This window comes from Mobula birostris, chromosome 21 (assembly GCF_030028105.1).
Source record: "Mobula birostris isolate sMobBir1 chromosome 21, sMobBir1.hap1, whole genome shotgun sequence".
Lineage (NCBI taxonomy): Eukaryota > Metazoa > Chordata > Chondrichthyes > Myliobatiformes > Myliobatidae > Mobula > Mobula birostris.
In genome coordinates, this window is record NC_092390.1 from 13,128,733 (window position 1) to 13,154,314 (window position 25,582).

Below are 25,582 nucleotides of genomic sequence, written 5' to 3' on the forward strand. Positions count from 1 at the left end.
GAAGCAGGAGGTACTCAGTGTGTTGGGCAGCACACGTGGAGGGAAATGGACAGTCAACATTTCAGGTCGAGACCCTTCAACTGGCTAAACGATAAAGGGCAGACAGTGGGTATAAAGAAGTGGAAGGAACAAGTTGGGCAAGATTGGTGGATCCAGATGAGGAGGGATGATGGGCGGATGGAGGAGCAGAGAGTGGGAATAGCAACAGAGGATGGGAGGTGATGGGTGGATCCAGGTGAGGAGGGATGACGGGCGGATGGAGGAGCGGAGAGTGGGAATAGCAACAGAGAATGGGAGATGATGGGTGGATCCAGGTGAGGAGGGGCGAGTGGGATGGAATCTGGGAGGTGATGGGTGGATCCAGGTGAGGAGGGGTGATGGGTGGATCCAGGTGAAGAGGGGAGAATGGGAATAGAAGCTGGGAGGTGATAGGTAATAGTGAGAAAATGCTGGAATCTGAAGGTGAAACATAGAATCAAGTGAGGGAGGTGGGGAGAGCAAATGGGGACAGTGGAGGGAGGGAGGGGGAACCCAGTGGGAGGGCTGTGTAAAGTATGATCAGATAACACAGCTTGAGTTTTTATAAGTATTAACAATTTGCAGAGATGATGAAAGCATGGGAAAGAAAGAAAAGGAAACCTCCTATAATTATCATGCCCTCCACCGCCTCTGTAGTCTCTCTTGTGTCTCAGGGTACAAAACACAGGACATATAGTCACATAAGCCACATAGTCATGATACAGCACCGTGCAGTCACAAAATAATATTAGTACTAGTCCCTGAGTGGTATGGGCTGAAAATTGTTGGCGCATGGGATGTTCCTCACCTCGTGCCGGGTGAGTCGCAGACGGGAAGGTAATCCAGTTGTTTCTCTAGGGAATGTGCAGTATTGACGGGAGAGCCAGCCTGCAGGGGTTAGCCTACGAACCGAGCAAAGATTCCAGTACGCTCTCTCACACCGCCACGATTTTGTCTCACTGAATCCCCGACAGGAGGAGAGGCAGAGGGAGGAAATGGATCAGTAAATGTGAAACAGTAATCAGGTGACTTTTGTTTTTTCCAGGACGCTGAATAATAACAACATCAGCAGTATTCCAGTTTCGAGCTTCAACCACATGCCAACGCTTCGCACCTTGTAAGTACGTGACTGGAGGCTCTGTAAGTGTTTCAGGTCAGCTCATTTTCTGGTTCCGTTCAGTATCCGTGAGAAATTGCTGTAGCACGGTAGCGTAACACCATTACAGTGCCAGCGACAGGGGTTCAATTCCCGCCACTGCCTGCAAGGAGTCTCTCCCTGTGACCACGTGGGTTCCCATCAGGTGCTCCGGTTTCCTCGCACGTCCCAATGACGTATGGGTCAGTCAGTTCTTCAACCGTTTGTGTGCTTTTGGGTGGCGCAGTCTCGTTGAGACAGCAGGGCCGGCTACTGTGCTGTATCTCTAAATAACTAAGTAGGGAGAATTCCTGCCCCATCCTGCATGGTCCCAGGACCTCACAATAAGGTGTTTTATTTGGGTTAAACTAACAGAGGAAAGGTCTCGGGCACTGGGTCCGGCTCTGTGACTCAGAAGGAAAGATGGGGAGGGGGGTGGGCGAGAAAAGGCATATTGTGGTGATAAGGAGATTCGTTAAAGGCACAGACAGGGGGCTCTGTGGGCGGGAACGAGATTCCCGGATGATATGTTGCCTCCCAGATGCCAGGGCCCGGGGCATCTCGGATCGAGTCCTCAGCATTCTGAAGTGGGAGGGTGAACAGCCAGAGGTTGTGGTCCATGTAGGTACCAATGACATGGGGAGGACGAGTGACGAGGCTCTGCATAGGGAGTTCAGGGAGTTAGGTGCTACATTAAAGGGCAAGATCTCCAGGGTTATGATCTCAGGGTTGCTAACTGTACCATATGCTAGCGAGGCCAGAACTAGGAAGATTATACGGTTTAACATGTGGTTAAGGAGTTCGTGTAGGAAGGAACGCATAAGGTTTTTGGATCATTGGTCTCTTTTCCAGGGAAGGTGGGACCTGTACAGAGGGGTGGTTTGCACCTAACTGGAGGGGGACTAACATCCCAGCAGAAAGGTTTGTTAATGCTGCACGCTGGGGTTTCAACTAGAGTTGCAGGGGGTTGGGAGCTAGCGTGTCAGAACAGTTAGCGGAGAGGTTTTGGAGGCAGATATTGGTAAGACCCCAAAGTTAGGAATCAAAAGGTTGAGCACGGTGCAACTAGTGTCCTGAGCTGCATATATTTCAGTGCAAGAAGTATCGTAGGAAAGGCGGATGATAGTGCTAAGATGAGGTAGCTTTTTCACAAAGAGAGGTAATGCGTAGTGAGAAGAGGCCATTGATAGGGCAAAATTGCAGTCACAGGATGAATTGCAATTTAAAAAGTGGCTAAAATTGAAAAGGGTGAATACAGGACTGAAGGTGTTATATTTGAATGCAAGCAGTATACAGAATGAGGTCGATGAACTTGTAGCACAGTTGCAGATTGGCATGTATGATATTGTAGACATCACTGAATCATGGAAGATTATAACTGGGAGCTTAATGTCCGAGGCAACACGTTGTATTGAAAGGACAGGCAGGAAGGTGGTGGGGGGGGGGTGGCATTGCTCTATTGGTAAATCATTAGAAAGCAGTGACATAGGGTCAGAATTATGGTGGATAGAGCTAAGGAACTGCAAAGGTGAAAGGACCCTGACAGGAATTGTATACAGACAGTAGCAACGATGTGGTCTTCAAATTACAATGTGAGATAGAAAATCCATGCCAAAAGGGCAACGTTACAATAGTCATGGGGGATTTCAAGAGGCAGGTAGGTTGGGAAAATCAAGTTGGTGCTGGATTCCAAGGGGGTGAACCTCTAGAATGCCTATGAGATGCCTTTTTAGAGCAGCTCGTGGTTGAACCCAGTAGGGGAACGGCTATTCATGCCAACAGGTTGGAGGCTACCCAGGCGGAATATCAGGTGTTGCTCCTCCAACCTGAGTGTGGCCTCATCATGGCAGTCGAGGAGGCCATGGACTGACATGTCAGAATGGGAAGTAGAAGTGAAATGAGTGGCCACCAGGAGGTCCTGGACACTGATTTCTCGAACTTCTGGTAATTGTCCCCCCGCCCCCACCATTTCCCTCTCTCAACTTATCTCCTTACCTGCCCATCACCTCCTTCTGGTGCTCCTCCCCCTCTCCTTTCTTCCATGGTCTTCTACCCTCTCCTATCAGATTCCCCCTTCTCCAGCCCTTTATCTCTGTCACCAATCAACTTCTCAGCTCTTTACACCTCTCCTTCCCTATTTCACCTATCACCTACCATCTTGTACTCCTTCCTCCCCTCCCCTGCCTTCTTACTTTGACAGCTCATCTCTTTTTCCCAGTCCTATTGCAGTGTCTCAGCCTAAAACATTGACTGTACTTTTTTTCCATAGATGCTGCCTGGCCTGCTGAGTTCCTCCAGCATTTTGTGTGTATCACTTTTATTTCCAGATTTTCTGCAAATTTTCTTGTTTGTGAGTAAGGATGAGGTCTCAGGGTACTTGGAGGCACATGATAAAATAGTCTGTACTCAGCATAGTTTCTCAAGGGAAAATCTTGCCCGACAAATCTGCTAGAATTCTCTGAAGAAATAACAAGCAGGATAGGCAAAGGAGAATCAGCTGATGTTGTGTACTTGGATTTTCAGAAGGCCTTTGACAAGGTACCACACATAAGGCTGCTTAACAAGCTACGAGTCCATGATATTACAGGAAAGAGTCTAGCATTGATAAACAATGGCCGATTGGCAGGAGACAAAGAGTGGGAATAAAGGGAACCTTTTTTGGTTGGGTGCCAGTGACTAGTGGTGACTAGTGGCCAGTGACAGGGGTCAGTGTTGGGTTTGATTCTTTTTACGTTATATGTCAATGATTTGGATGATGGAATTGATGGTTTTGTTGCAAAATTTACAGACAATATGAAGATGAGCGGCAGGTAGTTTTGAGGAAGTAGAGAGGCTACAGAAGGACTTAGACAAATTAGATGAATGGGTAATGAAGTGGCAGATAGAATACAGTGTTGGGATGTGTATGATTATGCACTTTGGTAGAAGAAATGAAAGGGTAGACTATTTTCTAAATGAAGAGAAAATACAAAAAACTGAGGCACAAAGGGACTTGGGAGCTCTTGAATAGGTTTCCTTAAAGGTTAGTTTGCGGGTTGAGTCAGTGGTGAGGAAGACAAGTACAACGTCAGCATTCATTCCAAGAGAGCTAGAATATAAAAGCAAGGACATAATGTTGAGACTTTATAAATCACAGGTCAGGCTTCACTTGGAGTATTGTGAGCAGTTTTGGGCCCCTTATCTTAGAAAGGATGTGCTGAAACTGGAGAAGGTTCACAGAAATGATTCCAGGATTGAATGGCTTTTCATATGAAGTGTTTGATGGCTCTGGGCCTGTATTCACTAGAATTCAGTAGAATGAGGGGTGACCTAATTGAAACGTATCGAATGGTGAAAGGCCTTGATAGAATGGATGTAGAGAGGATGTTTCCTATGAGGAGAGAGTCTAAGAGCAGGGGAATAGAGGGGTGTCCTTTGAGAACGGAGATGAGGACGGATTTCTTTTGCCAGAGTGTAGAGAGTCTCTGGAATTCTTTCTCACAAGCGGCTGTGGAGGCCATGTCTTTATGTATATTTAAGGCAGAGGTTGATAGATCCTTGATTGGTCAAGGGATGATAGGATATGGGGAAATGGCAGGAGATTGGGGCTGAGAGGAAATTTGCATCAGCCATGATGAAGTGATGGAACAGACTTGATGGGCCAAATGGCCTAACCTGCTCCTCTATCTTATGGCCTTTATTGGATCATTGTGCAGATACGGATTTGCATAAAGCAGGGTGTGTATACATGCTGATATAAGATTCCAAATTTCAGTTTTATATTTTTATTATCAGTGTGATATTTGTTGCTTTGTGGCAGCAAAGACATTTAATTACTATAAGCAATAAAAATAAATAAATAAATAGTGCAAAAAGAAAGAATAATGATGTAGTATTCTACATCGGTGAGACCCAATGCAGATTGGGGAACTGCTGTGTCAAGGACGTTCACTCCGTCCGCCACAAAAGGCAGGTTCTCCCAGTGGCCCGCCATTTTAGTTCAACTTCCCATTCCCAACCTGACATCTCTGTCCATCATCTCCTCTGTTGCCATGATGAGACCAAAATCAGGCTAGAAGAGCAACACATCGTCCTCTAACCCGACGGCATGGACATCGATTTCTCCAACTTCCAGTAACTTCTCCCTTCCCCGCCCTGTCTTCCAGTTCTCTATTCTGGTTCCTCTCATACCCCTTCTCTTCTCCTCACCTTCCTCTGCTTCCCCTCCTCATTTCTCCCATGGTCCATTGTCCCCACCTACTTCAGCCCTTCACGTCTTCCGAGAATCGCCTCCCAGCTTCACACCTCATCTCTGCTCCTCACTCACCCAGCTTCCCCTTTACCTGGTTTCACCTGCCAGCTTGTACTCCTTCCCCTCCTCCCACATTCCTATTCTGTCCTCCGCCTCTTTCCTTCCCAATCCTGGCTCTGCAGTGTTGACTGTTTGTTCCCCTCCATAGATGCTGCCTGACCTGCTGAGCTCCTCCACCATTTTGTGTGTGTTACTCAAGATTCCCAGCATTTGCAGAATCTCTTGTGTTAATGAGGTAGTATTCATGGGCTCATCGAGAGGTGAAGAAGTGAAGCTGTTTCCAAATGTAGCGTCCCAATCATGTGCTATTGAGAGAGGAGATAAATATTGGTCACAAGATTTGGCTTAACTCCCTCAATTTTTGGCAGCCCTACACTGTGTGATTGTTTTGATTTACTTGAAAGAGCAGATGTTTCATCTGACGATGTAACTTCCCCCACTATTGGGCCTTGCACACTCATCTCTCAGGAGCAGAAACTCACAGACAACCATCTGTTCTGGAGAGATTCTTGCCTGTGATTTGCAAAGAGCTGTGAGAGAGACTGAGGGAGCTGCAGAGCAACGGAATAGCTGGTAGGTCTGCTACCCCACAGCGCCAATGACCTGGCTTCAATCCCACGATGCTGTCTGCATGGACACCCCCAGGCGCTGCGGGTTCCTCCCACATCCCAAAGACAGATGGGTTGGTCAGCCAATTGGCTGCTGTGAATTTCCACTAGTGTGAAGCTGAGTGGTAGATTCTTGGGGGGGGGGGGGGCGCGGAGTTGGTGAGGGGTTGGGAAGAACAGAATGAAGTTAGTGTAAGATACTGTATGCGTAAACGGTGTTTATTGCTCAGCTCAGACTTGATGGAGGTGAGCAAAATTATGAGGGCTATAGACAAGCAAGCTTTTCCATAAGGGGTTCATGGGCTAAGGGTGAAAGGTGAAACATCAAAGGGGAATCTGAGGGCGTTCTTCTTCACTTCGAGGATGGAACAAGCTGCCAGAGGAAATGGTGGATGAGGGCTCAATTGCAACATTTAAGTGAAGTTTGGATAGGTACATGGATAAAACAGTTATAGTCCAGCTGTGTGTCAATGGGACTAGGCAGAATAAAGGCATCCATTAGTGTTGCGAGACCATGGATCTGCGCCTGGAAAGTCTTCACTCTCCAGGGCGCAGACCTGGGCAAGGTTGTATGGAAGACCAGCAGTTGCCCATGCTGCAAGTCTACCCTCTCCATGCCACTGATGTTGTCCAAGGGAAGGGCATTAGGACCCATACAGCTTGGCACCAGTGTCGTCACAGAGCAATGTGTGGTTAAATGCCTTGCTCAAAGGCACAACACGTTGCCTCGGCTGGGGCTCGAACTCACGACCTTCAGATCACTAGTCGAATGCCTTAACCACTTGGCCACGTGCCCACCAGAATAAATGTTCTTTATTGATTATATGGTCCATGTACACCATGACTCTAACATCCTAATAACAATGCAGAATAAAGTGCAACGGCCGTCAAAAAAGTACAGCGCAGGTATGTGGCAAAGTGCAAGGCACAACGGGGTAGGATTGTGAGGCCAGCCGTCCATCTTATCATACAAGAGATCCATTCAGGCTTCTGAATCGTGCGGGATGGGCCACTGAAGCCCATCCGCTTCAAGGTTTGATGTGTTGTGCATTCCAAGGTGCTTCTTGAGCCTGGTATTAACTGTGGTCAGGTTTCTGTACCTTATGCTTGCTGGGAGGGGGGAGAAGACAGAATGTCCGGGCTGGGCGAGGTCTTTGATTATACTGGCTGCTTTACAGAGGCAGGGAGAAGTGTAGACACAGACTTCAGAGGGGAAGCTCGTTCCTGTGATATCTGAGCTGCGTCTACACTCTTTTGCAGTTTCTTTCAGTCCAATGCAGAGCATGTGCCTTACCAAGCTGTTATGCAGCTTTATATGGTGCATCAGTAAAACATAGTAAGGGTTAACGGAGACATGCCAAATTTCTTTAGCCTCCTGAGCAAGTAGAGGCTTTATTGACCATGACATCCACATGGTTGGACCATACTGAGAAACACATTTAATCATTACTGCTGTCTCACCCTTCATTTCTCATTTCCGATGCTATCCTGCACTGTGCGACCTCTCACCTCGATTCCTTGATTGTTAAGAAAAGTCTCACGTAGCAACATGCTTTGCTAAAACCACTAAATTGACCTTGAGGTATTGACAAAGTGGGAGGATGTCCCACACTGGAGAAGGATAATTACATTGGAGCATTGCCTTGAGAGATTGCATGAATAGGTTAGAAAGCTGACCTCATCATATTATATTGATTTCCCTGTTTTGCAATTTGGTTCATGTTGTCTCCGGAGCCAATGTGCTGCTTGACTCTTCCCTTCCCCTCTCCCAGTGCCTGTGCTTCTTCGTCTAAAAAAATGGCCGTGAATTGTGAGAGGTAAGTACTGTACACAAACGCATCCACACCCTGATCCCCTTCTCTAACGCAATTTGAGTTTAGTTATTTTTATTTTTTTATTCAGTGATGATACCGCGGTGAATAGGTGCTTGCGGCCCTTTGAGCCATGCCACCCAGCAAGCCCCCAACTCCAACCAAATCCTGGGACAATTTACAATGACCAACTAACTGTGGACTGTGGGAGGACATTGGAGCACCCAGAGGAAACCCACACATTCCACAGGGAGGACGTACAGCGACTCCATACAGGGGACGCCAGGATTGAACTCCAAGCTCTGACAGCCTGAGCTGTAATAGAGTTGTGCTGACCCCCACGCTAACCCCTCACACCTTTGTCATATCCACAATTCCATGTATGCACAGGTGCAGTGAAAACCTTAGTAGCAGCAACTTCACAGGCACAAAATATCATATAAGCAGCAGTCACCAGAAAAATCGTACATTCAACGTACCACTCAGTGACCACTTTATTAGGTACCTCCTGTAACTAATGAAGTAGCCACTAAGTCTGTGTCCGTGGTCTCCTGCTACTGAAGCCCGTCCACTTCAAGGTTCGATGCGTTGTGCATTGAAAGATGCTCTTTTGAACACCACCAGTGTAATGCATGGTTATTTGAGTTCCTGTTGCCTTCCTGTCAGCTTGAAACAGTCTGGCCATTCTCCTCTGAGCTCTCTCATTAACTAGGAGTTTTTCACCCACAGAACTACTACTCACTAGATTTCTTTTTGCACCATTCTTTGTAAACTCTAGAGATGGTTGTGTGTGAAAATCTCAGGAGATCAGCAGTTTCTGAGACACTCAAACCACCCCGTCTGGCACCAACAATCATTCCATGGTCAAAGTCACTTAGATCACATTTCCTCCCCATTCTGATGTTTGAACTGAACCTCTTGACCTTGCCGGCATGCTTTTATGCATTGAGTTGCTGCCACATGATTGGCTGATTGGATAATTGCATTAATGAGCAGGTATACAGGTGAACCGAATAAACACGAATTGCGAGATGTATGTGTGCACGCATGCGTGTGCAGGCACACACACACACACAGACCCTTACCCTCTCCCTTGCTATCCAATGGCGAGCTTATTGTCAAACATACAAGTCCATGAATGCACAGGTGCAATGAAAAACTTGCAGCAGCATCACAGGCACGTGACATCAGATAAGCAGCATTCACCAGAAAACCATAAATTAAGCATAACTTCCCATGTTCTTGTGCATTGGAGCTGCTGTACCAGACCATCAGAATCAGAACCATTGTTATTATCATGGCATTTGTTGTTTTGTGGCAGCAGTACAGTGCAAGATGTAAAAAATACTGCAAGTTATTGAAGTAAGTAAGTGGGTAAAAGGAATAACAAGGTAATTCATGGGTTCAGAGGTCCGATGTTGGAGTGGAAGAAGCTGTTCCAAAAGGTTTGAGTGTGGGTCTATCTCCTCCCTGGTGGTAGCAGTGAGACCAGGGCGTGTCTCGGATGGTCAGGGTGCTTATCGATGGAAACTGCCCTCTTGAGGCATCCCCTGTTGACGATATCCCAATGGTGGGGAAGGTTGTGCCCGTGATGGAGAAGGATGATGATGTAGACAGTCAGGAACAAGTACCTTGCCTAGATCAGGCAGCTCCAAAGAGCTTATTCTACCTGAGGGTAATAACTTACCGGCTTCTGGGAGAGAGTTTGATTGCACACAGCTTGGTCAGACTCAACGGATGAAATGGTCTCCTTCAACACAACATAATTCGACAATGCTTTTACCCTCAGTGGCCACTTTATTAGGTACATCTGTACACCTGCTCACTAGTGCATATATCTAATCAGCCAATCATGTGGCAGCAACTCAATGCATAAAAACATGCAGTCATGGTCAAGAGGTTCTTATCTTGTTCAGATCAAACATCAGAATGGGGAAGGAATGTGATCTAAGTGACTTTGACTCTGGAATGATTGTTGGTGCCAGATGGGGTGGTTTGAGTATCTCAGAAACTGCTGGTCTCCTGAGATTTTCACACAGAACAGTCTCTAGGGTTTTAGGAGAATGGGTGTGAAAAACAACAAAAAAAAATCCTGTGAGCGGTAGTTCTGTGGGTGAAAGCACCTTGTTCATGAGAGGTCAGAGGAGAATGACCGGACTGCTTCAAGCTGACAGGGAGCTGGCAGTAACTCAGATAACTGTCTTACCACAGTGGTGTGCAGAAGAGCATCTCTGTATGCACAGCACATCGAACCTTGACGTGGTTGGGTTACAGAAGCACGAACATACCCTACAGCTGTAGTCTGCTGGGGCAGCCGGGTGAGAGCAGCTGACGCCAGGAAAATCGATAAGCTCGTCAGGAAAGCTGGTTCTGCTCTGGGGGTGGAACGGGACTCCCTGGTGGCTGTGTCTGAGAGGAGGATACTGCAGGAGCTACAGAACATTATGGACAACCCCTCTCATCCCCTCCATGACATACTAGACAAAGCACCTTTAGCAACAGACTGATTCCACCGAGGTGCACCACTGAATGCCACAGGTCATCCTTTCTCCCTGTGACTATGAGACTCGACAACTTCTCCTCCTGAAGTGTATAAGTTTATGGTTTCATTGCACATTGGTGTCTTGCACTGTTACTTTTTAATGCACATTTTGTATTCTTTTCAATACCTCAATGCTTACATTTTGCATTTTAAAGTAGGTATTGCTAACTGAGTGACCTGGCAACAATAATTTCCTTTGGGATAAATAAAGTTTTATCTTATCTTACATTACACTCAGTGGTTACGTTATTAGGTATAGGAGGCATCTAATAAATAGGCCACTGAATGTATTTATCACCGCATTGTAGTTTAACCTAATGGCATGCTGGCCTTCATAACAAAGGGAGTTGAGTATAGGAGCAAAGAGGTCCTTCTGCAGCTGTACAGGGCCCTGGTGAGACCACACCTGGAGTACTGTGTGCAGTTTTGGTCTCCAAATTTGAGGAAGGACATTCTTACTATTGAGGGAGTGCAGCGTAGGTTCACAAGGTTAATTCCCGGGATGGCGGGACTGTCATATGTTGAAAGATTGGAGCGACTGGGCTTGTATACACTGGAATTTAGAAGGATGAGAGGGGATCTGATTGAAACATATAAGATTATTAAGGGATTGGACACGTTGGAGGCAGGAAGCATGTTCCCGCTGATAGGTGAGTCCAGAACCAGAGACCACAGTTTAAGAATAAGGGGTAGGTCATTTAGAACGGAGTTGAGGAAAAACTTTTTCACCCAGAGAGTGGTGGATGTATGGAATGCTCTGCCCCAGAAGGCAGTGGAGGCCAAGTCTCTGGATGCTTTCAAGGAAGAGATGGATAGAGCTCTTAAAGATAGCGGAATCAAAGGTTATGGGGAGAAGGCAGGAACTGGATACTGATTGTGGATGATCAGCCATGATCACAGTGAATGGCGGTGCTGGCTCGAAGGGCCGAATGGCCTACTCCTGCACCTGTTGTCTATAACCTTTTATTTAGAGTTGTAAAATCATACAGCACAGAAACAGGCCCTTGGATCCAACTGGTCCACACTGACAAAGATCTCCCATCTGCCTGCGTTTATATCCCTCAGAACTTTCATGTACTCAAATTTCTTTTGTGTTGCTGAAGTACAGTTCCTGCCTCAACCACTTCTTCCAGCAGCTCAGTCGATCTACTGTACTAGCCATTCTCTTGATGAAAAGAAAAAATCCCCTTCTGTTCATGTTAAATTTGTCCCATCTCACCCTAAACCCATGGCTTACAGTTCCTGATTCCACAACCCTGGGGTAAAGGCTGTGCACCTGTTAATAGTCAACATACAGGAGATGCTGCCGATGCGGGAAATCCAGAGCAACACACAAAATGGTGGTGGGACGCAGTGGGTTAGGCGGCATCTGTGGAGGGGAATGAGTAGTCAACATTTCAGACAGAAACAACAGGAATTCTGCAGATGCTGGAGATTCAAGCAACACACATCAAAGTTGCTGGTGAACGCAGCAGGCCAGGCAGCATCTGTAGGAAGAGGTGCAGTCGACGTTTCGGGCCGAGACACTTCTTCAGGGCTAGAAATGTAGGGCGAAGAAAAAAGGAAGGATTCTAGCCTGAAATATGGACTGTTTATTTCTCTCCGTAGACGCTGCCTGACTTGCTGAGTTCCTACTAACAGTTTCTCATTCCTCAGATACTGTCTGATCTGTGAAATAAATATTGATCAAGATGCCAGGTTGAACCTCTCCATTCATTTTTGAAATAGCGGTTAGGATTGCTTTACATCCAGAGGGAGTTGACAGTCTGGAACCCTCCATACCCGTCCATACAGTACAGAGAATATCCCTCCATCCCCCTCCACACATTACGGAGAAGACCCCTCCATACACCTCCTTACAGTACGGAGAGTAAGAGAACCCCTCTGTACACTACTGGTAACGCCAGCCTGCAAGTTTGTGTTTTGTCCTCTGGTGCAGGATTTCAACTTTCAACTTCCTATGCTCAGGGATAAGAGTGCACCAAACTGAACCTCAGCTGGACATCTGTACTCTGGATTCTACTTACACAGCTCCCTTCAACTTTGCGGTTCATTATCCAACGAGCAACATTAGCTAAGTTGAATATTTTCCATTTCAACATAGTCCTGTCACAGATGCCCAGAACAGGGAGAGTATGGGTTACGTACAGAGTGAAGCTTCCTCTACACTGTCCCATCACACACTCCCAGGGCAGGGACAGCACGGGTTAGATACAGAGTGAAGCTCCCTCTACACTGTCCCATCACACACTCCCAGGGCAGGGACAGCACGGGTTAGATACAGAGTGAAGCTCCCTCTACACTGCCCCGTCACACACTCCCAGGACAGGGACAGCACGGGTTAGATACAGAGTGAAGCTCCCTCTACACTGTCCCATCACACACTCCCAGGACAGGGACAGCACGGGTTAGATACAGAGTGAAGCTCCCTCTACACTGTCCCATCACACACTCCCAGGACAGGGACAGCACGGGTTAGATACTGTATGAATGTTGAGCGAGCTACTGATTTTCTCTTTGGAGTGAAGGAGGATGAGAGGTGAGTTGATAGAAGTGTACGAGACGGTAAGAGGCATTGATAGAGTGGACAGATAGAGTCATTTTCTCCAGGTGAAAAAGGCTAATGCAAGGGGACATAATTTTAAGTTGATTGATTGGAGGAAAGTTCAGGAGGGACGTCAGAGTTCAAGCTTTTACACAAAGAGTGGTAGGTGCATGGAACGTGCTCTCAGCAATGGTAGTAAAGTCAGATACATCTAGAACTTTTAAGAAATGCCTAGATTGGCAAAAGGATGAAAGAAAAAAAGAGGGCCATGGGGTGGAGGGAAGAGACAGAGTGATGTTGGAGAAGCTTAAAAGATTAGCAGAGTATTGTGGGCCAAAGGGCCTGTACTGTGCTGGAATATTCTATTTTCTATGTTCTAAAGGTTACCAGTCTAACGTGGCTGTCTCTGATATTCTGCACTTGGACATTTTCTGGGGGTGGTGGGTAGTGGGATCTTACTGTGCTCTGGTTGGGCTGTCTGATCCGAAAGGTGGATCCTGAGAGCCGTCTTTGTGTTCCTGCCCCTCAGCCGCCTGCACTCTAACCAGCTGCTCTGTGACTGCCGCCTGTCCTGGCTCTCTCAGTGGCTGCGCCAGCGACCCCAGATCGGCCTCTTCACGCAGTGCGCTGCCCCCGCCCACCTCCGCGGCCTCAACGTCGCTGAAGTACAGAAGCACGAGTTCACCTGCTCCGGTGAGTCAGAGAGGGGAGGAGGGCCGAGGAGTGGGGCGGGGAAGTATGGTGGGTCAAGGTAGGTCCGAGAGGCGAGAGTGGCTTAGGCTATCAGAGAGGAGAGGGGTGGGGGGAGAGAATAGGGGCAGCGGGTTGTGGCAGGAGGCCATTGTTGGTCAGAGAGTGCAGGGTGCCTCAGGGTAGGGAGTGAAACTGGGTCAGCGTGGGCCCAAAAAGGAACAGAAGGCAAAGGAACGGATGAGGGGTAGGTGGCTGGTGGGAAATGGGACAACAGGGGTCAGTATGAGAAGGGAGAGGGGATAGTGAGATATGTGAGGGGGCTCGGTCAGAGTGGTCAGGGTGGGGGAGGATGGTGGGGAGGGGCAGTTGGCTGTTAAGGGTGGGTCAGAAAGAGGAGCGGGTGGTGGGGAGCGGGGGGACAACAAGTTGTGGGATGTGGGTCAGTATGGGTCAAGGTAAGCAAGAGTGGGGGAGTGTTGGGGATGGTCAGGATAATGAAAGCAAGAATGAAAGGACTGGAGAGGAGGTTTCCCCTGACGTGATGAGTGCAGTTCCCATCCATGCACGACAGGAAAACCGTTATCGCACTGCTCCAGAAAGTCCGGTTCAGTCCCAGCCTCTGGCACTGTTTGCGGGTGAAGTTGGCTCATTCTCCCCATGACTGCATGGATTTCCCCTGAGCTCCCCGGCTTCCTCCAGTATTCCTAAGACCCACGGGTTGGGGCATGGGTAGACCACTGTAGATTGCCCCCAGTGTGTGGGGGAGGCGTGGAATCCGGGGGACTCGGTGAGATTGTGGGAAGAATAGACTGCAGGGACAGCTAGCATGGAATGGGGTTTTTCCCTGAGCTGGTGCCAACTCAATAGGCCGAACACCCTCCTAAATCAAATGGAAACTGCCTCATTAGGTATACTGATGTGACTTGTCAAATTCTTGTCTCCTCTGAAGCAGACACAGAATGTTAAAGAGGATATATCAATACACATTGTATTGGTAATGGGTAGTTGGTATTCAGTTTATTATTGTCATAGGTACCAGGATGTACAAAGCTTTTGTTCATTTACCGTCCGGACGAATCATTCCATGCGTTAGGGAGCTGAGGGAGTGAAAGGAAATAGATGCAGAATATATACTGAGTGGCCACCTTACTAGGGACAGGAGTAGGACCCGGTGTGGTCTTCTGCTGCTGTAGCCCACTCACTTCAAGGTTCACCTTGTTGCAGGTTCAGAGATGCTTTTCCGCACACCACTGCTGTAAAGCGGTCACTTGAGTTACTGTCACCTTCCTGTCGGCTTGAACCAGTCTGGCCATTCTCCTCTGACCTCTCTCATTAACAAGGCATTTTCACCCACAACACTGCCACCTACTGGATACTTTTTGTTTCTCACACCATTCTCTGTAAACTCTAGAGACGTGTGTGTGAAAACCCCAGGAGATCAGCAGTTTCTGAGATACTCAAACCTCCCTGTCTGGCACCAACTATCAATCCACCATCAAAGTCACTTTGATCACATTTCTTCCCCATTCTGACGTTTGGTCTGAACAACTACTGAACCTCTTGACCATGTCTGCTTGCCTTTATGCACATGATTGGCTGATTAGATATTTGCATTAATGAGCAGGTGTATAGGTGTACCTAATAAAGTGGCCACTGAGTGTATGTGCTTACAGGGAAAGTTTAGAGAGAGATGTACATCAAAACATCAAAGCATACAGTGAAATACATCGTTGCATCAGCAACCACAGTCAAAATAAGTGCTGGGGGCAGTCCACAATTATTGCTATGCTTCCGGTACCAACATAACATGCCCATAACTTACTAGCCCCTACGTCTTTAGACTGTAGGAGGGAACTGGAGCACCCAAAGGACACCGACGCAGTCACCGGGAGAACGTGCAAACTTATTATAGACTGCAGCAGGAATTGACCCCAGATTGCAATCGATAGAGCGGCAAGGAATTAATCTAACTGCGATGCCTTACCGTCTAAAAGGAAAGCAGAATGTGAAGTATGATGTTACATTTACAGGGAGAGTGCAGTGCAGGTAGACAACAAGGTGCGAGGGCCACAATGAGGTGGATTGAGATATTGAAGGTTCATCTTTTTAGCATACAAGAGGTCTGTTTAATAGTCCAAAAACAGTGGGGTAGAAGTTGTCCTTTGGCCTGGTGGTAGTTTGCTCAAGCTTTTGTATCTTCTGCCTGATGTGAAGAGGGAGAAGAGCGAATGGTAGGGGTAGAGTGGGTCTGATTATGTTGGCTACTTTCCTGAGGCAGTGGGAGGAGTAGATGGAGTAAATGGAGGGGAGACTGGCGCCACTGATGTCACGCGTACACGGGTTCATCTCTCGTCCAGGCTTGGCTGCGGTTAACCCTCCTGCCTTCCCCTGCCCGCAGGTCAGTCGGACAGCTCTCGGCTGCAGTCGTGTGGCCTGGCCTCAGGATCTTGCCCTGCCGTGTGCACCTGCAGCAACAGTATCGTCGACTGCCGTGGGAAGGGTCTGACCGCCATCCCGGCCAACCTGCCCGAGACCGTCACTGAAATGTGAGTAGCCGATGGAGGGGCCCGCAGGAAGAGGGCGGTCCAGAGTCCGCATGTCTCTGGCGCACCACCCCTGACTTCCCAAGGTGTCAATATTGATCCTGTAAAGTTGCAAAGCATGTCCTTCAGGTCTCCCAGTTCTACTCAGAACAGACAAAGGAGCAATGGGTCATTCAGCTCCTCATGACTGACCTAATATTCAGTACGATTCTGCCCATTCCCTCAGCTCAGCGCCATTTCCCTGCGCCTTGATACCCTTAATATTTAAAAATCTGCGTCAGAGTCAGACTCAGATTTATTGTCACTGACATATGTCAAGGGTCAAGGGTCAAGGTTCAACTTTACTCGCCATATACATTTACATGTATTAGAAATTTGCTGTGGTGTGTTGGTCAATGCAAAGTGCAAAAAAAAAACAATATTCAACAATTAAAAAGAATAAAGAATTATTTAAAGAAAGTTTGAAGTGAGGGTATGGATCTGGAATAAAATGTGCATACATACATAAATACCAGCATGAGTTTGTGTTCGTCCATCGTTGACGTCGATGAGGACCTCAACACCATATGATGGTGTCGAGACTAGCGCGTAATTTGGATTTAAACGAGGGAGAGTTGTGCAGCGTCAGCCTCACTCTCTCTTCCCAATTCCCATCTGGATCCAGTGGCAAGACAGAGTTGAGACGGCTGGAGATGGGACTAGGCACAGTGGATGACCAGGACGTCTTCTGTGTCTGGTCCTGCTCTACACATTCCACGACGCTTGCAGAGACCCGTCGGCTACCCTCACCTGGTTTAGATGGCTTGTCGAAGCCGTTGCCCGGGGTATGGCCGCTGTCGCATGCAAACAGCTACGGGGAGCCACAGGTGAGAGCTGAGTGCCAGGTGGGGACCAAAGGTGGACAAACCACCTTGAAAAGGACACGACATGTTCCCCCACCAGAGGTGCTACCCCTCCCTGACACCCCAGACACCCCACCAGCATGAGTTTACAATGTAAAAAAAACACAAGAAGTGCACAAATTTAAAGGGGATTTGACAGATGGATTTGGGGGTTTTAGGCATACAGAAAGACACTAAACATGGTGGCAAGACTTGATATCTGGAGCCAGGCCATTCAGAAAAAAAGGTGAGGAAATGCGGATGTTGGGGGACGATGTGAGGGTCCATCGATGACAAGTAGATTTCCAAGGACGCCAATGTCTGTTGGAGGGAGGAGGACTCTCTAAAGGGTGGTTTGCAGGTTGAGTCAGTAGTAAGGGAGGGAAATGCAACATTACCTTCATTTCAAAAGGACTAGAATATGAAACAAGGATGTAATGCAGAGGGCTCATAAGGCGTTGGCCAGACCGGATATTGTGAGCAGCTTTGGCCCCTGTATCTAAGAAAAGATGTGCTGGCTTTGGAGGTTGAAGACAACGATCCCAGGAATGAACGGGTTAACGTATGAGGAGTATTTGTTGGCTTTGTGCCTGTGCTCGCTGGAATTAAGAATGAGGGGGGATCTCACTGAAACCTATTGAATATTGAAAGTCTTAGATAGAGTGGATGTGGAGAGGACTGGGTGAGTCTAGGACCAGAGGGCACAGCCTTTAGAATACAAGGACGTCCCTTTAGAAGAGAGATGAGGAGGATTTATTTTTTTTAGCCAGATGGTGGTGAATCTGTGGAACTCATGGCCACAGATGGCTGTGGAGGCCAAGTCATTAGGTATATTTAAAGCGGAGGCTGATAGGTTCTTGGTTAGTAAAGGTGTTAAAGGTTACGGGGAGAAGGCAGGAGAATTTAAGACCAGAAGACACATGGGGTTGAGGGGGATAATAACTCAGGCATGATGGAATGGCAGAGTAGACTTGATGGGTTGAATGTCCTAATTTTGCTCTTATGTCTGATGGTCTTATTGAGGATGAACACAGATTGGTCCGACCTCACTGCAAGGTTAGGCAGACTCAATAGGCTAAATGGCCGTCTCCTATTCCCGAGGTAAGCACGGCATGCATGGGAGGAAGAGGGGAGAGTGGAGCCCCGCTTCACGAAGCTTCATCTCGCTTTACACCTATTACAGCCTCTTTAAGGGGTGTAATCAATAGTTCTACTGTTGTACGGTGTGCTGGTGAGGATGTATCACACCTCTCCTCTCACCCTTTCCCCTCTCCAATTCTCCTCCAGCAGAGGCATACCTAATTACCAGTCTCATATCCACAGCACATTTTAAACAGAGCTGCACGGACAAAGAGCAACTGACAGGATGCTTTAACACAACAGTAAACAATTAGTTTTTGTTAATCAGGCAGAACTAATTCCTCCACGACCACAAGATGTGAGGTCAGTCACTGCTGTGCAGCGTACGTCTGAAGAGGCACTGCGGGTCAGAGAGGGTTGGTGCGAATGCTCATATGAAAGCTTGCAAAGCAGCCAAATCCTGCGGGCTCTCCTTGTCTGTGTGTGTGTGTGTGTGTGTGTGTGTGATGTGTGTATGTGTGTGTTGGTGTGTGGGTATATGGATGTGCGTGTGTGGGCTGTGTAGGCAGTGTGTGTGTGTGGGGGGGGGGCTGTGTGTATGTCTGTGTTTGGGCTGTGCACTAAATGCATTTTTGTGTTGTGTGTCGATTCATCTATTGACCCTGTTGTATCTGTGCATGTACTTCGTGTGTGTATGAACACAGAACAGTACAGGCCCTTCAGCCCACAATATTATGTTGACCTCTATAAACCTACTCCAGGATTAATCTAACCCTTCCCAGTCACATAACCCTCCATTTTACTTTCATCCACTTGCCTACATAAGAATCTCTTAAATGTCTCTATTGTATCAGCCTCTACCAGCACATTCCATGAACTTAACAATCTCCAGGTTTAAAAAAAACTTCCTCTGATATCCCCTCTATACTTCCTTCCCATCACTGTAAATTTATGGCCCCCTCATTTTATCCAATTCCACCCTGGGAAAAAGGCACTGACTGTCCGTCCACTCAGTCTAAGCAATTTATCACCTTACACACCTCTATCAAGGCACCTCTCTTTCTCCTTTGCTCCAAAGATAATAGCCCTAGCTCGCCTAACCTCTCCTCATAAGTGTGGTTCTCTAGTTCAGGCAGCATCTCCTTTGCACTATCTCTAAATCTTTTATATCATCCCTATAATGAGGCAATCATAACTGAACACAATATACTCCAGGAGTGGTCTAAACACGGTTTGATAGAACTGCAACATTACCTTAAAGTTCTTGAACTCAGTCCCCTGACTAATAAAGGCTAGCATACCACACGCCTTCTTAACAACCTTGTCAACTTGCATGGCAACTTTGAGCGGTCTATGGACGTGGACTTCAAGATGCCTCTGTTTCTCCACGCTGTTAGGAATCTTGCCATTGTCTGTGCACTCACTCTTCAAATTGAACATCCCAGAATGAACCACTTCACACTTTTCTGGATTGAACTCCAGCTGCCACTTCTCAGCCCAGCTCCGCATCCTGTCAATGTCCTGTTGTAGTTACAGTACACTGCAGGAACTCAGCAGGTCAGGCAGCATCAGTGGAAACCATGAGACAACGTTTCGGGCTGGAAACCTTCGTCAGGACTGAAGAATGAAGGAGGGGGAAGGATTTGAAGAATGCTTGTAGGTTCCGTTGAAAGACCAGTAATTTGAAAGACAAAGGGGTGGGGGAGGGGAAGCATCGACGTCATAGGCAGGAAAACAATGGGCATATGTAATTTGATTTCTTCAAATCCTTCCCCCTCGTAAATTCTTCAGTCCTGACAAAGGGTTCCGGCCTGAAACGTCGACTCATTGTTTCCACTGATGCTGCCCGACCTGCTGAGTTCCTCCAGCGTACTGTGAGTGTTGCTTTGATCCCAGCATCTGCAGATTACTTTGTGTTTAATGTCCTGTTGTAACCTATGATCACCTTCTACGCTATCCCCAGCACCACCAACCTTTGCGTTATCTGCATAGGAAAAGTTTAAAGTGATATTGGCCAATGGGACTAACTTAGTTGTGGATCTTGGTAGGCATGGATGAGTTGGATCGAAAGTCCTGTTTCTGTGCTCTATGACTCAATGTGTGTACCACAACGTGTGTGTGAGTGTGTCTTAGTGCATCCAGAATAGAAGGACATACCATTAGGGCAGAGATGAAGAGGAATTTCTTCAGCCCGAGGGTGGGGAATCTGTGGAATTCATTGCCAGAGGTGGCTGAGGAGGCCAAGTTAGGGAGAAGAAGGAGAGAGTGTTGGAGGGGGATGATATTTTAGCCATGATGGAATGGTGGAGCAGACTTGATGGGCTGAATGGTTTACTTCTGCTCCTATGTGTTATGGTCTTATAGTGTGTTATTTGAAGATTGCTTGTGCCTCTCCAGCAAAGTCAGCTTGGGGAGGATGGAAGGGGCAGAGGTTGTAAAGGAGGGAGGGGTTGGTTGAGAGGCTGGGGTGCACCGCGAACCTCGTGTCAGGCCCCAGAGAAGTAGGCGAACCAGCAAGATGGAGGTGGCAGGAAAGAGGTTTCACATTCTCAAGCAGATGGACTGTGGGACTGCAGCGAGATATTTTCCCAGGCAGCCCAGGCTGGGAAAAAAAAAGTGTGCGATTTAAAACATTTATTTTCAATTTAAAATGTGCAAGTTCCTGACAGATTCTGACAGATTCCCTTTCCAGGGATTTTCTTCATTAAACATAGAGGAAAATATGGATGCAATAAAGGTTGGTCTCGTATGGATTCAGTTAGCACGTTGGGCCTTTCCATAGCTTGTTTATACAAGACAGTAATGAGCCACAAATGTTGGAGGAATGATTTGAACTGGCCGCACTAGTCAGTAGAAGAGTAATGCACAGATTAACAATTACCCAGGAGTGAGTTATATATATATATATATATATATATATATATATACAGAATACTGGATACCAGATCTACAGGCTTGAATCTAATCAAGCAGTTTCGGGATTTATTTATAGATGACAGCTATCTTTCTGTGAGCTACAGGCTGGGATCTGACCGAGGGTTTTGGTGAGTGTGTACACAGGATCACAGATACACAGGAGATCCTGCAGAAGCTGGACTTCCAACGTAACACACAGAGAATGCTGCAAGAACTCAGAAGGTCAGACAGCATCTATGGAGAGGAATAAAGAATTGATGTTTCAGGCGAAGACCATTCATCAGAATAACAGATAATAGGGAGTGAGTTACAGGGTAGAGTCTAATAAATCTGAGGGTTTACAGTTAGAATAAAACATTCACTGGAGTGAGTTACAGGCTGGAGTATAGTCCAAAATTCAAATAAATGTATTATCAAAGTACACACAGTATACTACCCTGAAATTGACTTTCTGCAAGCAATCACAGAAATGCAAGAAACACAACAGAATCAGTGAAAGACTGCACCCAACGGGACGGACAAATAACCAATGTACAGACCATAACAACAATGAACTGTGCAAGTACAAAAAGGGAAAACAAGGAATAACAATAGTGCACTGGGCGGCACGGGAGGTCGTTCCTGCCTGTGGCCATCGAACTTGCAGCACCTCCCGTGGAGGGTCAGACACCCTGAGCCAATAGACTGGTCCTGGACTTATTTTCCATCTGGCATAGTTTGCATTTTGTTGTTTGATTGTTTGTGGTTTTTGTATTGCTATATTTACGCTCTATTCTTGGTTGGTGCGGCTGTAACGAAACCCAATTTCCCTCAGGACCAATAAAGTATATCTATCTATCTGACAATAATAATGTAAATAAATAAGCAATAAGTATCGAGAATGTGAGATGAACAGTCCTTGAAAGTGAGTCCATAGGTTGTGGGAACAGTTCAGTGATGGGCCGGAGTGAAGTTATCCTCTCTGGTTCAAGAGCCTGATGGTTGAGGGTAACAACTATTCCTGAATCTAGTGGTGAGGGTCCTGAGACTCCTGTACATTCTTCCTGATGGCAGCAGTGTGAAGAGAGCATGACCTGGATGGTAGGGGTCTTTGATGATTAATGCTGCTTTTCTGCAACAGCGCTCCACATAAATATGCTCCTTGATGGGCAGGGCTTTACACCTGTGATGGATTGGGCCATATCCTTTACTTTTTGTAGGCTTTTCTGTACAAAGTCATTGGTGCTTCCACACCAGGCCATGGTACAACCAATCAATATACTCTCCACTACGTATCTATAGACGTTTGTCAAAATTTTGGATAACACGCTGAATCTTCGCAAACTTCTAAAAAAGTAGAGGCACTGCGTGCTTTCAGTGTAATGTCACTTACCTGCTGGACCCAGGACATACCCTCTGAAGAATTTAAAGTTGCTGACACTGTCCACCCCTGATCCCCAGATGCAGACTGGCTCCTGGACCTGTGGTTTCCTCCTCCTGAATCAATGATCATCCTTTGCTCTTGCTGGCATTGAGTAAGAGGTTGTTACTGTGACACCACTCAGCCAGATCTTCAATCTCCCTCCTTACTGCTCGTGGAAAGTAACTGGTCTTAAGTCTGGTGCTCCTCGCGTGGATGCTATATAGCCTCCTCTCTGATGGGAGCAGGGCAAACAGTCCATGAGGAGGGTGTTTGGGATCCTTCACAATGTTACTGGCCCTCTTCCAGAACCTCTTTGTATATATGTCCTTGATGGTGGGTGGTCTGGTTCTGGTGCTGTGTTGAGGAGTTTTGACAACGCCTTGTAGAGCCTTCTTGTCTGCCATGGTGCAGTTTCTGTACCAACTAGTAATGCAGCTCGTTAGGGTGCTCTCTACTGCTCATCTGTAGAAGGACGCGAGTATAGATTTGCATAGTCTAGCTCTCTCCTGCCTCTTCAGAAAGTAGAGACGTTGGTGAGCTTCTTTTAAACATTGGTTGCCCCTTAGTCTTTATGTATAGTTTTTCATAAAACTATTGTACTTGGGGTGAATGCAAACAGGCATTTTCCATTGAAGTTGGGTGAGACTAAAACTATAGGTGTAAAGGTGAAATATTTCAGGGGAATATGAGGGGGAACTTCTTCACTCAGAGAGTGGTGGGGGTGAGAGTGTGGAACAGGCAGTCAGCAGAAATGGTGGATGTGACTTCCATAAACGTTTCTCACACCCTGCTTTACTTATCACACAGAAGCTTAGGAGTTAGCGTAACACTTTACAGCACTAGCAACCCGGGTTCAACTCCTGTTGCTGTCTGTAAGGAGTTTGTTCGTCCTCCCCGTAAACACAGGGGTTTCTTCCAGGTGCTCCGGTTTCCTCACACGTTCCAAATATTACCTGTTAGTAGTTTAACTGGTCGCATAGGTGTAATTGGGTGGTTTGGGCTCGTGTGTGTGATGTGCGCACGCACACGCATACACACACACACACACATACACACACACACACACACACACACACACACACTTCTCCCACACACCCTCTTTTTTGGGGACATCCTCTCCTTCATCCCACTAACCCTAGTGTCCCTGAGTCTTCCCTTCACTTAACCCCTCAGCCTCACACCTATCAGGCACCCCATTCATCTCCCAGCATGTCTAAATGTCAATCTGCCCTTTAACCCAACACTTCAGCATCAGAATCAGGTTTAATATCACTGGCATATGTTGTGAAATTTGTTAACTTTGCAGCAGCAGTTCAATAAAATACATGATAAATAAATATAGAGCAACCAAATATAGAGAAAACATTAAGTATATATATATGGCTATTAAATTGTTACATTAAGATAAGTAGTGCAAAAAAACAGAAATAAAAAGGTAATGAAGTAAGTGATTATGTGTTCAATGTCCATTTAGAAATTGGGTCGATGTTGTCAATAATTATACCTCCCTCACAGATTATCTGTTAATATCTCGATGGTGTTTGTGGGAACTCTCTCTCTACATATTAGCTGCCATGTTTCCTTCATAGTGCCATAACAATACAGCACAGTCGGCTGATTTAGTCTATGCCAAACCATTTATACTACCTACTCCCATCAATCTGTACCTCCACACCCCTACCATCCATGTACCTATTCAAACTTCTCTTAAATGTTGAAATTGAGCTCACATACACATCTTGTGCTGGCAGCACTCATGACCAGCTGAGTGAAGAAGTCTCCCCCTCAAGTTCCCCTTAAACTTTTCACCTTTTACCCTTAACCTATGACCTCTAGTTGTAGTCCCACCCAGCCTCAGTGGAAAAACCCTGCTTGCATTTACCCAATCTATACCCCTCATAATTTTGTATACCTCCATTAAATCTCCCCTTAATCTCCACGTTCTGAGGAATAAAGTCCGAACCTATTCAATCTTTCCTTATATCTCAGGTGCTCCAGTTCTGGTAACATCCATGTAAATTTTTTCTGTATTCTTTCAACCTTGTTTATATCTTTCCTGTAGTTAGGTGACCAAAACAACACACAATACTCCAAATCAGGTGTAACCAACATCTTACACAACTTCAACATAACATCTTATCTCTTAAGAAGGCCAATGTGCCAAAAGAATTTTTTAGAACCCAATCTACCTGTGATATCACTTTTAATGAATTATTCACCTGTATTCCCAGATCACTTTGTTCTACCACACTCCTTAGTGCCCTACTGTTCACTGTGCAAGTCCTACCCTGGTTGGTCCTACTGAAGTGCAACATCTCACACTTGTCAGCATTAAATTCCATCTGCCATTTTTCAGCCCATTTTTCCAGCTGGTGCAGATCCCACTTCAAGCTCTGAAAGTCTTCCTCGCTGTCCACTACATCCCTAATCTTAGTGTCATCCACCAATTTGCTGATCTAGTTAATCATATTATCATCCAGATCATTGATATAGTTAACAAACAACAAAGGACCCAGCACATTGATATAGATGACCAAGAAACATTGGACCCAGCACCGATCCTTGCATCCCTCCACTAGTCACAGGCCTCCAGTCACAGAAGCAACCATCTACTACCACTCTCTGGCTTCTCCCACTAAGCCAATGTCTAATCCAGTTTACAATGTCTAATCTTATTTTGAATGCTGAGTGATTGAACCTTCCTGACCAGCCTCCCATGCAGGACCTTGTCAAATGCCTTGCTAACGTTCATGTAGAAACATCCACTGCCTTGCCTTCATCAACTTTCCTGATAACTTCCTCAAAAAAACTATGATTGATTAGACGCGACCTACCACGCACAAAGCCATGTTGACTGTCCCTATTCAGTCCATGTCAATCCAGTCCCTTAGAAACCCTTTCAATAACTTCTCCACTACTGCTGTCAGGCTCACCAGCCTATAATTTTCTGGTTTATTTTTATAGCCTTTCTTAAACAGTGAAACAGCATTGACTATCCTCCAATCCTCCAATACCTCACCAGTCACTAAAGATGATTTAAATATCTCTGCTAGGGCCCCTGCAATTTCTACACTTGTCTCCAACGGGGTCCGAGTGCACACCTTGTTAGGTCCTGGG

At 46.6% G+C, this 25,582-nt stretch overlaps 1 protein-coding gene across 2 annotated transcripts in view; it reads left to right on the top strand.

The window, feature by feature from the left end:
* The window catches only part of LOC140185601 (slit homolog 1 protein-like), a 315,402-nt gene that overhangs the window by 112,958 nt on the left and 176,862 nt on the right, over nucleotides 1-25,582 (top strand). For both annotated transcript variants that reach the window (XM_072238998.1, XM_072238997.1), the window contains exons 7-9: nucleotides 1,064-1,135; nucleotides 13,480-13,643; nucleotides 16,042-16,189. In XM_072238998.1, the coding sequence (XP_072095099.1) occupies nucleotides 1,064-1,135; nucleotides 13,480-13,643; nucleotides 16,042-16,189 (384 nt within the window). The remainder of the gene's footprint in view (nucleotides 1-1,063; nucleotides 1,136-13,479; nucleotides 13,644-16,041; nucleotides 16,190-25,582) is intronic.